This window comes from Oratosquilla oratoria, chromosome 1 (genome assembly GCF_046742065.1).
Source record: "Oratosquilla oratoria isolate Oo_2021 chromosome 1, ASM4674206v1, whole genome shotgun sequence".
Lineage (NCBI taxonomy): Eukaryota > Metazoa > Arthropoda > Malacostraca > Stomatopoda > Squillidae > Oratosquilla > Oratosquilla oratoria.
In genome coordinates, this window is record NC_134777.1 from 50,601,235 (window position 1) to 50,614,507 (window position 13,273).

The 13,273-nt window shown below is 38.3% G+C and overlaps 1 protein-coding gene across 6 annotated transcripts in view; it reads left to right on the forward strand.

Moving 5' to 3' along the window:
• The window catches only part of LOC143018678 (N-acetylated-alpha-linked acidic dipeptidase 2-like), a 114,762-nt gene that overhangs the window by 75,880 nt on the left and 25,609 nt on the right, over window positions 1–13,273 (forward strand). For all 6 annotated transcript variants that reach the window (XM_076176452.1, XM_076174519.1, XM_076175828.1 and 3 more), the window contains 2 exons: window positions 5,576–5,775; window positions 5,931–6,188. In XM_076176452.1, coding sequence (XP_076032567.1) covers window positions 5,576–5,775; window positions 5,931–6,188 — 458 coding nt within the window. The remainder of the gene's footprint in view (window positions 1–5,575; window positions 5,776–5,930; window positions 6,189–13,273) is intronic.

A 13,273-nucleotide genomic window follows, 5' to 3' on the forward strand; every position in this document is an offset into this window, starting at 1 on the left:
TGAGAATCTTTCTGTTTTGGCGTTCAACAAGGCCATTTGAACTGGGGTGGTATGCAACGATATTAAATTTTGCTATTTGAAAGGATTTGCAAATATTTGAAAGAATCTCATTGTTGAATTTCATGCCATTGTCAGAGAGAACCACTTTGGGAGTAGTGAAGGGGCAAATAACTTTGTCAATGAACGCCTTTGCAATTGTTGTCGCAGTCTTGTCTGGGATAGGTTCAAGTATGCAGAATCTGGAAAAATGGTCCATACACACAAACAGGTACTGGTTTTCACTAGAAGTGAGTGGTAATTTGAGAAGGTCAATTGCAACCATAGCAAAGGGTTTGCTAGGGATTGGGTATGTCAATATGGGAACTTTACTCTGAATATGACCTTTATGGCTAGCACAAGAATGACATTTTCACCAATTAAGCCATCAAGTACGGTGTACATAAGTCGTGTGAAGACAGAAGGAGCAGAGGTGAGACCCATAGCCAAACGTTTGAATTGGAAATGACCAGAAGGGGTAGAGAAGGCTGTTAGAGGTCTACTTTCTGGAGCAAGAGGAATTTGAAAAAATCCTGACATTGGGTCCAAAGTTGAAAAGACAGTGTTATTCTGACCAACAGAATGTAAGATTTCCTGGAGAACGGGAATGGGCATCCTTTCGGGGACAGTGATTTTGTTAAGCTCTCTAAAATCAACAACAGGGCAGAATGTACCATTTGGTTTGGGAACAACAAATAGGAGAAAGTTCCACTCGGAAATGGACAGTTCTATGATATCCTGGGCAAGCATGTCTGCAATGAGCTTGTCCATAATCTTATGCTTACTGTGCGGCAGTCTATAAGCCGGAATGTAGCAAGGTTTAGAGCCATCACGAAGGGGAATGTGGTGGTGAATGAGGTCCGTAGAACTTAGGGATTCACCTGGCAAAGTAATGACATGGCAAAAGGCATTGTATAAGGAAATTAAATCCTGTTGAGCATCGGGGAAGTCAAGGGGTTTGAAGTGAGATGCTTCAATAGGAACCTGTGCATGACACACATCGGAGTTAATGGTACAAACTGGCAAGGAAGAATTTTGGTCATCAATGACTTTTACTCTTGAAGGATACACAAGAAAATCACATAAGTTAGTACCAAGTTTGAGGTGGAGGGGAGCATGAGTGTCATTGGCAACTAGAAAAGAAGTATGACCTTTCTTGGAGGTAGTGCATAAGGCTGAAATTAGTGATATGCCTTTGACATGTGTGGATTCTGGCATACAGAGAACATCACATTCCGGAGCTCGGAAAATGCGAAGCTGCACTTTGAAATACTCATGTGGTGGAAGAGTCACAGTTCTTGTTAACACTGCATGAGTAGTACGACACATTGTGGAAAGCACATCGGAGACAGGGGAGGAGGTAATTATTAAATCATCCAAGGAAGGAGAAATCTGGATTTCTGTTGGAGAGAATTCTGTAGAAGGGTAAGGACATTTGGTATTCCTTTTCCTTGATTTAGGCATGCGAGAAGAACGCAAACGCTTTGTACGGGTGGGAACTTTGAGCAAGGTAGGTTCACTAGAAGGAGGAAGTGAATTCTGAAGAGAAGGTTCAGATGATGGTTGTACAGTATCCTGGGACGTGGGAGCTAGAGGAGAAAGGGAGGAAGTACTCTCTGTTTGAGTTTTCTGACTCTGGGTAGAGGGGGTAGGAGGAGCAACAATAGTGGGCACTGACACAGTTGGCATGCTGTGGGAGGGGGAATTTGCAGAAGCGGGAAGTGCAGAAGGTGGGTGAGAAGTAGTCGCCAAATGTAGGGCTGGAATAAAATGACGACCATAAGCAATGCCATGACGTTGGGGAAAGACGCTAATTCCATATTGCTGCATAGTGTCTAGTCCCAGAAGGACATCTGCAGGAAACTGTACATCAGCCACATAAAGAGGGATATGAATCTCTTGACTGTGCGGATGAAGAATTATAGGAAGATGGATCTTACCTAAAACTGGAAATGGAACACCATCTACGTTAGTAAGTTGGAGATCGGAAGGTTCCAAGATTGTAACATGCTTATAAGAAAGGCGGAGTTTGTGGAAGGTGGAAGAAGTTATAATATTTACAGGAGAACCAGTATCTATGAAGAGAGATATAGGAATGGTATGAACAGTAGCAGGAATGGAAATAGCATTGGACCATGTGTTAGAGTTAGAAAGAGTACAAATGGGAAGGGTGGGTGGTGGGGATGGGATATGCATGCTAGGAGGGGGTGTCCTGAGAGAAAGAGAAGGAGATAGTCATTTAGGAGAAGAAGGGGAACTCCGACGGGAAGAGAAAGTCTGTTGAGAGGGGTTGGAGTTCAAAACACGACATTCTGCAGCCGTGTGTAAACATTTACCGTGGACAGGGCAATCTTTATCGGGAGGAGTAGAGAGATGAATAGCACACCTGTTAGCATAGTGGCCAGGGGTTTTGTAATAGTAGCAAATAACCGGGGAACATGAGAAGGATCTTTGTCTAGGGCGAGAAATAGATCTGGGACGGAAGGTGGATCTATGCCGAGAGGCATATCGGGACACATGTCCAACTGAAAAAGTTGGCTTGGGGATAGGGGCTGGCTGGGCAACAATGTCTTTCAGTGTCTTTGGTGATTCTTGGATCTGATGAGACAAAGTTGAGATGGTCATAGTTGGAGTGAATTGTATAGATTTTGTTTGTTTAAGGTGTCTGGATGGAGAAGAGAAAGAAAGCGAAAGTAAGCAAAGAGGGACGCAACCTGGTTAAGGGAGATTTTTCCATCTGCATCAACCCAGTTGGAAGATTCTAGTGTGGATTTTAGACGGGCCTTTAGATCTGATGCAAGTCTTGCAGCTTTTTCTTTTCTGACATAAGGGGGAGAGTTGATTTGTAAAGCAAGTTCGAGAACTTACTAATTGCCATTGATACCTATTAAGTAATTATCAATTTATTTGTAATGCGAAAGTTGAATGAATGGGATATAGATCATTATTACTATCAAATTAAGTTGTTGTATAACTGAAAGGTGTATGAACGTAAATTTCTGTGCGAGAGAGAATAATCGAAATACAGTAATTGTAGAAAATAAATCATTAACAACTGTTTTGGAGCACGCTACCCAAGCCTAGTCACGCACGCAGTAGTCGTGAGCGAGCTGCGAGTGTTGAGATCAATGAAGTTTGTGATAGTGAGTGAAGAAGTAGATTGTACATTCCATGTACAATTACAATAGAAGATTACCTGCAGTGTTTTACTCCACCTTAATTATTGACTATGGAATATATAGTGACACAATGGGCAAATGAAAACACCAGATATAGAAATAATGAAGAACCATTGAGACTAGATTTATTCTTTACATCAGAACCTGTGGATAGAATTGCATACAAGACACCAGTTGGGAAGAGTGACCATATAATACTTGAGCTAGAACCAAAGGAGGAAATATATATGGAGAGAAATGAGAAATACAAAAAAGAGAGATTGGTATATAGTAAAACAGACTTTGTAAACTTAAGGAATTTTCTCAAGAAGTGAGTTGGGAAAAATTCTACAATGAAGAGACACGAGTGGAAGAAAAATGGATGATTCTGATGGAAATCTATAATGAAGGAGTGGATAAATATGTAACAAGACAAAAGCAGGAAAAGGTGTATATTAAGTGCTGGTTTAACCAAAGGTGTAGCAGAGTCAGTAAAAAAAAAATAATAATAAAGCTTGGAAAATGTGGAAAAAAGAGAAAAATTCTAGAAAGTGGCAAATATATATCAGTGAAAGAAATGAATATGTTAAAATATGCAGGGAAGAAAAAAATTATGAAAAAGACAATAAAAAAATGTAAGGATCAACCAAAGCTATCCTATAGATATGTGAATGGCAAATTGAAAAACAAGCAGGAAGTAGAGAAACTATGCAAAGGGAACACAGAATATACAGAAGATATAGAAATGGACAAGGTAATAAGTAAACATTTCAAGTTGGTTTTCATTAGAGAAAATGTATGGTACTGGGATGAAGGATGAGAAGTGATATACCCCTTATAGGGAAAATAATAGCAACATGAACAGAAATGTACCAAATAGCAAACCTTGATGTCAGGAAATTGCATGTCCTGGATAGAATTGCAAATTGGATACTAAAGGAGTGTAAAGAATAGGGAGGCAAAATATATGATATAATAAGATGCTCGCTTAAAGAAGGAAAAATACCAGAAAACTGGAAAAAAGTCAACATACCAATATATAAAGGAGGAAACAAAGAAGACCCAACAAATTACAGACCAGTTTCCCTTACAAGTACCATAGCCAAAACCTGTGAAAAAGTGATCAAATATAGATGGACAAAACATCTGGAGAACATACTAAACCCGAGACAGTTTGTATTCAGAGAAGATCATGTGCCACAAATCTAATCTGTTTTCACTCAAGACTATTAGATATAATACAGGAAAGGGATGGATGGGCTGGTTGTGCTATCCTAGACTTAAAACAAGCTTTTGATAAAGTGACACATAGAAAACTATTAGGAAAACTGAAAACTATAGGAGGGATACAAGGTAAATTACTGGAATGGATTTTTTTTTTTTTTTTTTTTTTTTTTTTTTTTTTTTTTTTTTTTTTTTTTTTTTTTTTTTTTTTTTTTTTTTTTTTTTTTTTTTTTTTTTTTTTTTTTTTGTGTCTAGCATAATCCTGGGTTCTATGTCCTACTCTTCCAAAGATAAAACACTGGACTGGTTTCCTTCAACTATCCTCTACTTGTGGCCTCACATATCTCTGACTCAGAATTGCACATGCACCTCTGTTCTTACCCCTCTGTGTTTGTAACATGCTTTCTTTTCTTTTTTCACTTGTATTTAATGCAAAGCTTTCTGCAGAACTCACTGCTTGTAATAAGGTCTCACATTTCTGTGTGGTAACATATAGCCTAACCTCATTGTTAAGGAATTGTTCAATTGCTATCACCTCCAAGACCTTGATAGTTACCGCATTTTCTGCACACATCCATTTGTCTAGGTTACTCCTTACATTCCTGGCTAGATCCATATATCCATAACCAATATCCTTCTTAACGTCTCTGAATTTCTTCCTAAAATACTCTGGAAAAATCTCATATACCTTTAATATTTCGCTCATAATCTGATTGTAATCATACATACATATATCAAATACCATGTACACTGCAATATCAGCAAGATAGACAGTGTACCTGCCCATTTTTAGAACTTGTCAACCCTCTTATCTCCATTAGGAGGTGCAGCCCCAAGGGACATTTGATCTTCAAATCAGGTCTAAGTCCTCTGTTAGTTTCACCTGTATATTTTACCCCTTTTCACACATTAAGAGCTGACAACTGGTGACTGTTCTCCTTTCTCCTGCCACTTTTAGGCAGTGACAAAAACAGTCAACCAATACAATACAAACAACAATCCAAAATTTCTTTCCAGAGATCTATGGGAGCCAAGGACTGTTGCCAGTTGCTGTGGAGCTGCAGGTTTCCTACATGAGACTTGAGGAAACAATTATTATTATCCTTACTTTACCAGAAACTTCCTTATATTAATTTATTGCTTATTTCCCCCTGTAGATTCAAAATGTGGAACGTGCTGGAGCTGTAGGGGTAATTCTGTATCCAGATCCTGAAGATTTTGAAGGCCCAGGGAATGGGGGTGATCCATACCCTGATGGCTTGGGACTTCCTAAAGATGGCTTTCTATGGGGCAATCTGAAAACAAAGCCTGGTAACCCTTCCACTAACCATGTTCCTGCCATTGAAAATGTTTACAGGTAAGAGATTGTTACTTATTTTATGCCATAATGACAGGAGATGTAGTTTCATTAGTTTATGATTATTGATGTTACAGACACATGTGAGTTGTTTAACTGTTAGGGTTTATATTATATATGCACTTTATAACATCTTTGATTTTTTTTCTCCAAAGATCACCAGTATCTGAATGGCCCATTCCCAACATACCAGTTCAGACTGTCAACCAAGAAGCAGCTCTGAGGCTTATGGGTCTTCTTGGAGGTCCTGTTGCACCTGAAACCTGGTCAGGGAAACTCAAGCTTCGGTACCGTCTTGGGGGAAACTGGGCAGAAGACAACATTAATAATGTGTCATTAAATGTTCACAACATTATTCAAAATGTTAAAATCACCAATATTCATGCAACTCTGCCAGCAGTTGATACAACAAAGTAAGTAATACTGAAATATGACACTTTAAAATGCCATTATGAATGGAAAGGGAAGAAAGATCTAGGTGTGATTGTTAGCAACACCCAACAATTATAAATCAACTAAGTATTGCAGTCTAGTTTCTGAGAAAGCAGATAAAATTTTAGGACCATAAGGGATATTTGAATCTGAAGTAGAGAAAGTTTAACTGTTGTCAACAAATTTTACACACCATTAGTCTTTTCACTTGTGGAATATGCTGTTTTTGTAAAGCTTCTAAGGAGAAGCAGTCAAGGACACTTTAACCCTTTCATGTCATGCAAATTTGCAAAAAAAAAAAAAAAAAAAAAAGACAATGAATACAATCTTCCTGATTCACCTGGTGAACTACTCTCAGGCTGCGTTTACATCAAGTAAATTGAATTGATTGAATTCATGAAGAATCATCACATTTCATGAATCATGTTGATTCACCACATGTTTCAGTGTAACCATTTACACCAGGTGAATTGAGTCAGTTGATTCACCTAGTGTAAACAGTCACATTGAAACTAGTGTGGCAAATGAACACAATTCATGAATTGTATTGATTCTTCATGAATTGAATCAATTCAATTCACTTGGTGTAAATGCACCCTCAATGACAAAGCTCCATCCACCTACAGCCAGCACACAACCATCCCTCAACATGAGATGTGCATCACCAAATTCAGAAGGGACACATGTATATTTCTTGCTTGTCCTAGAAATATTTTCAAAAGACTATGAAGCCCATCATCCATACATTTAATACACTGCTGATGGTCAGACTCATAATTGACATATGAAAGGGTGAAGAGGTATTTTTTCGTTGTTGTTCTTGTTCTTGTTCTTGTTCTTCTACTTCTCCTCCTCCTCCTACTTGATGTAGGTGCATGAGTGCTTAGCTAGGGATTGGAGTTCTCAAAAAAATGGAGGGAAGTAGGAGATAAGACAGTTGTTGTTTGTGACAGTTTAAAGATAGATTGAAGCAGTTGATGGAAGAGTTTGAAAGAGTGTGTGAGGTGTCGTAATTAAATGATCCAAACTGAGAACGTTAGAGAACTTACCTGTTTGAGTTCTCTAACTAATCGTCGGAAATGAATTCAATTCTTGAGGCTTCGATGGTTGTAGAAATCCTTAGCCGAGGTTTTATTGTCCTTCTGGTGACAGGGTTAAAGCTTGTCTCTGGTACCAAGGTTGAAGCTAGTCTGGCGTTCAGAGACTAAAACTTATTCTCGTTCGGCTGGAGTTCTAACGAGCCTTCAAAACGGCTTCGAAGCCACGGGACAACTGATACTTCAAGTAAGTTCTCAAGTTCCCGATTTGTCAATCAAAACTACAACATAGGCTTAGATAAATAATAAAGAGAGAGGGGAGTTTAATAATATACTGTATTAATTAAAATTACGATAGTGTCGTACGAAATTACAGGAAAGATTCCCGATTAAAAAATTAAACAAGCTTTCGGGAAATTGCCGTAGCTCAAGGTAAACAATGCCATTCCCGTAACTACAATTACCACAGAGGAGAAAGCTGGAAGTAAATGTGGATAAAAATAAGGTTATGAGATATACAAGGGGTGATCACGGTGGTGGGATAGAAGTGAATATGAGGGGAAAGAAACTGGAAAAAGTGGAGCATTTTAAGTACAGAAGAACCCAAAAACTGCTGAAGCAATGGACTTTAGTAACTATGGACAAATTCTGGAGAATTAATTTTTTTACTGAAATATGAAAATTCCTGTAGAAATATGGCAACACCAGACATGCTTATATATGCGCTTAGAGCTACATTACTGAACAATCTTTTGAATAATTACAATATTATATTAATACTGTACCAAGACATAGGGCATGGTTGTATGATTATGTGTTTATTTGCAAACATGCTAATTACTGCCAACTGCCAACAACTCCGATAATATTAATTGTTTTTAGTTAATATTGGGATAGATAAATTATTTGTGACATTGTTTATGGTTTCTGTAATTTCTAAAGCATTTGGCTGCATCCATATTGAGATAATCAAGATGTGATACACTACAGACAACTTGACCTGAGCTCCAAGATGCCACAAACTTACCTAATTGTAGTATACAGGAAAGGAGCAATGCTTAATGGGTCCTGTCTCCTGTTCTCTAATTTTCTAACATACCTAGACTCAAATTCATATATGGTTCCAACTTAATCTACATCTTTGATTTCTAATTATCATATTAGATTTGAACTCATGTACTGTTTGAGCTTAGGCTATATCACCTAAGCTATTCCACATATTTATACATCTATATGGAAAACTGTATTTCTTAACAACCTTTTGACATGTGGTTTTTCTTAATTTACATCCATGACCTCTTAAACCCCTCCCTTCTTTAATCAGGAGACCTCTTCTATCAATGCAATCTTTTGTATTCTCTCAATCTTGTTTATATCCTTTACTCTGTGTGGGGACCATACTACTAACACATATTCCAGTCTTGGACATATCAGGGTTTCCATGAGTTTTTTCATCACTTTCTGCAGTAGTCCATATGTCTCTCCCACAATCCTGCTGATATATCTGTCAGGTGATAGGTTGTTTTTTATCAACACTCCCAAGTCTTTCTCCTCTCTTGCTGTTGTAATGTGTTCATTTCCCAAGGAATAGTTTTAGGATGGCCTTTAGCTGCTATTGCCCATTTCCAGTACTTTGCATTTTTTGGTATTGAACTTCATTTCCCATTCTTGGCTCCCTGCAAAAATAGTATCTAGATCTTTTTGCAATATTCTACCATCCTCATTTTTCACTTTTCTCATGAATTTTACATCATCTGCAAACATGTTGTCATAGCTTGTTCCTTCCATCATGTCATTAACGTAGACAAGAAACATTATTTGTGCAAGCACTGAACCTTGTGGAACTCTGCTCATTACTGCTCTTCAGCTTGACATTACAAAGGATTACAAAGGCGGAGCATGCCGACAGGAGACCTCCTGGTCCATATCTAGGTCGAATGTGAAAAAAATCATAATAATAATAAAATAATAAATAAAAACTATAATAATGTACTACTGATCTCATGTATCTTTCCTTCAAAAAGTCTTATCCATTGTAATAGTTTACCTTTCACTCCTCCAACGTGCTCCATTTTCCACATAATTCAACTGTGAGGTGCTTTATCAAATGCCCTCTCTAGGTCCAGGTACATGCAGTCCACCCACCCCACTGTCTTGTACCTTGTGTTGTCAGTCAAGTCAGCATATCTAGGGCATGTTGGAAATCTTAGTTTATTAAAATAGATTCCATAGTAACAGAACTACCTTGTACCTCAAGTTTTTTTGGTGACTCCATGGTTTTGCCTAGGCTATAGACCACTGTGGCAAGTCTCTGAGGCTGGAGACATACTAAACTACTCCACCTGTAAACTGTGCAACTTTCCCAACACCAACAGTCTCCGCCACTATTGCCTTGAATGTCCCTCAATAAGAGACCTGTTGCCTCAGGGCCAAAACTTTATACATGTGTGTCACTTTCTCTTAACTGACAATAATTTTGACACTATCCTAATTGGACACCCACACTTTGGTGGATGCTAAAGCTTACCTTGCCTTGATTACCAATATATTTCACCTTACATTATGTACATTATTATCATACAGCTCCACTGTACATAGTAAAGTGTCCTGTGTGTCACACATATTATGTATACCTATAGACATAATGATAGACATAATGGATGAGGAAATGGTAAAGAAAATATTAGTTACACTGATAAGACCAAGATTGGAGTATGCTGCAACACTATGGGCACCCAGTACTAAAAAGAATATAAAGAAATTAGAAAGCATACAAAGAGTAATGACAAAGATGGCACCAACACTCTCCAAATTGACATATGAACAAATATTTCCAAATTGGAACTACCAACCCTGGAACAAAGAAGAGAAAGAGGAGATCTGCTGACCATTTAGAGAATTATGAAAGGGATGGAAGTCCTAGACCAAGATGATTTATTAAGGTGGGAGAAGAGAAAAACAAGAGGACATGAAAAGAAACTCAAAAAGAATAGTTATAGAAGAGATCTGAAAAAGAATAGCTTCCCACACAGAGTGGTGGATATCTGGAATAAATTGGATGAGGCAACAGTGTGTGCAAAAACTACACAAGACTTTAAGAACAAATTAGATGTTGAAAGATACAAAGACAGGTCACTACAAGCATAGCTTTCTTCCCGTATAATACAACTAGGTAAATACAACTAGGTAAATATAGAAAGTACTACTGTATTAGGTGTGTTGCTCTGTGAGCATAACAAATTTATATAAACAAGCCCCACAGAAGAATCTCAAGAGAAGCAAGAAACACACCCATCCAGCACTAAATTAATACTAGCACCAGTTAAGCCTGACTACAGAAACAAACTGCCTCAGATGCAACCATCTTACAGAAGATACTGAATATCTCATCTTACACTACCCTACACCACCTATACCCAGAAAACTATATCTCTTCCTTGAATGACTTATGGGCAAGTTTGGTGGCAGTTGCCAGTAATCTAGGAGCTGTGGGTCTCCTGCAAGAAACACCTGGCACAATGGAGTTATGGATTGATTTATGCTAATTTGATTTTTTGAGGGTGCTGCTTTGCCATGCCTGCAAGAGGTAGCCCTTCTAGTCGAGAGGAAAGCAGAAGATGTATGTAGGACCCTGGCTTTCAATCAAGTCACTACTTACTCATGGCTGCAAAGTGACACAAAAACCCCACCTCCACAAGGAAGTATAGCCCCAGAGAGCCAGTATCTGGTCTCTGGATCAGGCCCAGAAACTCAGTTCTCTCATTTACTCCCTAACAATCTATCTTCACCTTTCATTTTTGTTTTTGCACATAAGGTCAGTACACCAGCATCTGTCCCACTCCTAATAGCTGGAGACATAGAAACTAACTCAGGTCCATACACTTCTTATACATGCACAAAACTGATAAACTTCTCACACACAACAATAAAGTGCTACATGTGTTATAAGTGGATTTATCCAGAACAGAGACACACCCTTAAGATATTACAAATAAACATTAATGGTATTACTAACAAACACACAGAGCTGCATCAATTCCTACATAAATGTAAAATACATATTACCGTATTTTCCGGCGTATAGTGCGCGACTTTTTTCCGTTGGAAGGGCCTAAAAATGGGGGGTGCGCGTTATCCGGTGGTGCGCATTATCTACGGCCTATGATAGAAATTCTGCGGCTGTGTGTGAATTTTTTTTTTCACAACAACGTGACGATGTTGGCCGTCACAAAGTCGGGACGGCACACTTCTCCGTGACGTTCCGTGAGAACAAGAAGAACAGCCATGGTGACATGAAAGAATACGCCAGCATGGGCTACCGTATATAAATATTTAATATAGGTAGGTATCTATCGAATCTTATTTTTTGTTTAAATAGGCCTAAACACTATGAAACATGATCAATATTCATGATATTTGCCCATGTTCACAGCTTTCTAGTTTGAATTTTTATGTTGGCTTTGTTGCTTCACTGTAGGTATGGTACAAATTCCGTTGCGGCCGTTCATAAACTCGTGTCAAACACCTGACTACAACACCCTCTTTCGGGAGTTATATTAACTAAACGTCACCTCGATGAGAGACTGTCCTATTTCACCACTGTCATTGCAGGTTCAAAGCTAAAACAAAACAGTCTGTAATTTGTTTCAGTATTAAATAAAAAATGGTAAAGACGAATTATTTCCTCAAGATATAAAATGAACATTTTCTGTAAAAATCCCGAATTTTTTTTCTGTATATTTTACTTTCAATAAACTTTTTTTTAGATCACATTTCCTACAAACTATTTAAGCTACAAAGTAATAAGGGACCAACACACAACATGAGTCATATACCGGTACATGTAGTTCCAACTTTTTCTTAGTTGTGTCCTGATTGATGCCTAAACAGACACTTAATTTAGTGACAAATCAACTGATTTCCCAGCGGTGGCTCTAGCCAATGAAAAATACTTCTCCATGTAACCTCGTTCACATGATATAAATACCGAGGTAAAACTGCGTTATAGACAAATGCGATCGGGCATGCGCGTTATACATCGGTGCGCGCTATCTGTGTACTGAGATAACGAAGTGCATGGGTGCGCATTATAACCCGATGCGCATTTTAAGCCGGAAAATACGGTACACTAATCTATCTATATACCAGTAGCTTTTTCCCCCTTATAAGGGAGGTAGCTAAGTCAGAGGCATGTACCTATTCTTACCCATTTCATTTCCCTCCAACACCCTCTTCACCCCACCCATCTCAGCTCCTCATTGATGATGTGTCATCCCTGCATCTGCCAACTGCCCTGGGTCAAACACAATGCAGCAAGACACAATACATCTACAGCAAGGCCCCTTCACTTAATCAGTGTCTCCCACCCCTGTCCCTTTATGCAGAAAAAGAGAAGACGAGGAGAAATCCCTTCAGGCTGTGACTTGATACCTGATTAACATGTCAATAAATTATTTGGAGAGACTTTTAACTTATTAAGATCAATGAAAGTGGCCTTCGACTACATGGATGAGGAGGTGGCTAAAAGAATAGTGGTTGCACTGATAAGACCTAAACTAGAATATGCTGCAACACTGTGGGCACCTAGTGCAAAGAAGAACATAAGAAAATTAGAAAGAATCCAAAGAGCAGCGACAAAAATGGCACCTACACTGTCAAATCTGACATACGAACAAAGATTGGAGAAATTACATCTGTCAACACAGGAACAGAGAAGAGAAAGAAGTGATTTGTTGACCATTTACAGAATTATGAAAGGGATGGAAATTCTCAATAGAGATGACTTATTAAAGTGGGACAGAAGAGAAACAAGAGGACATGAAAAGAAGCTAAAGAAGGACAGTTACAGATAAGACCTGAAAAAGAATAGCATCCCATATAGAGTGATTGATGTCTGGAAGGAACTAAATGGAGAAACAGTGAGTGCCAAAACTATACATGATTTTAAGAATAAACTGGATGCGGAGAGATACGAAAACAGGTCACTACAAGTATAGCTCTTATCCTGTAAAGTACAACTAGGTAAATAC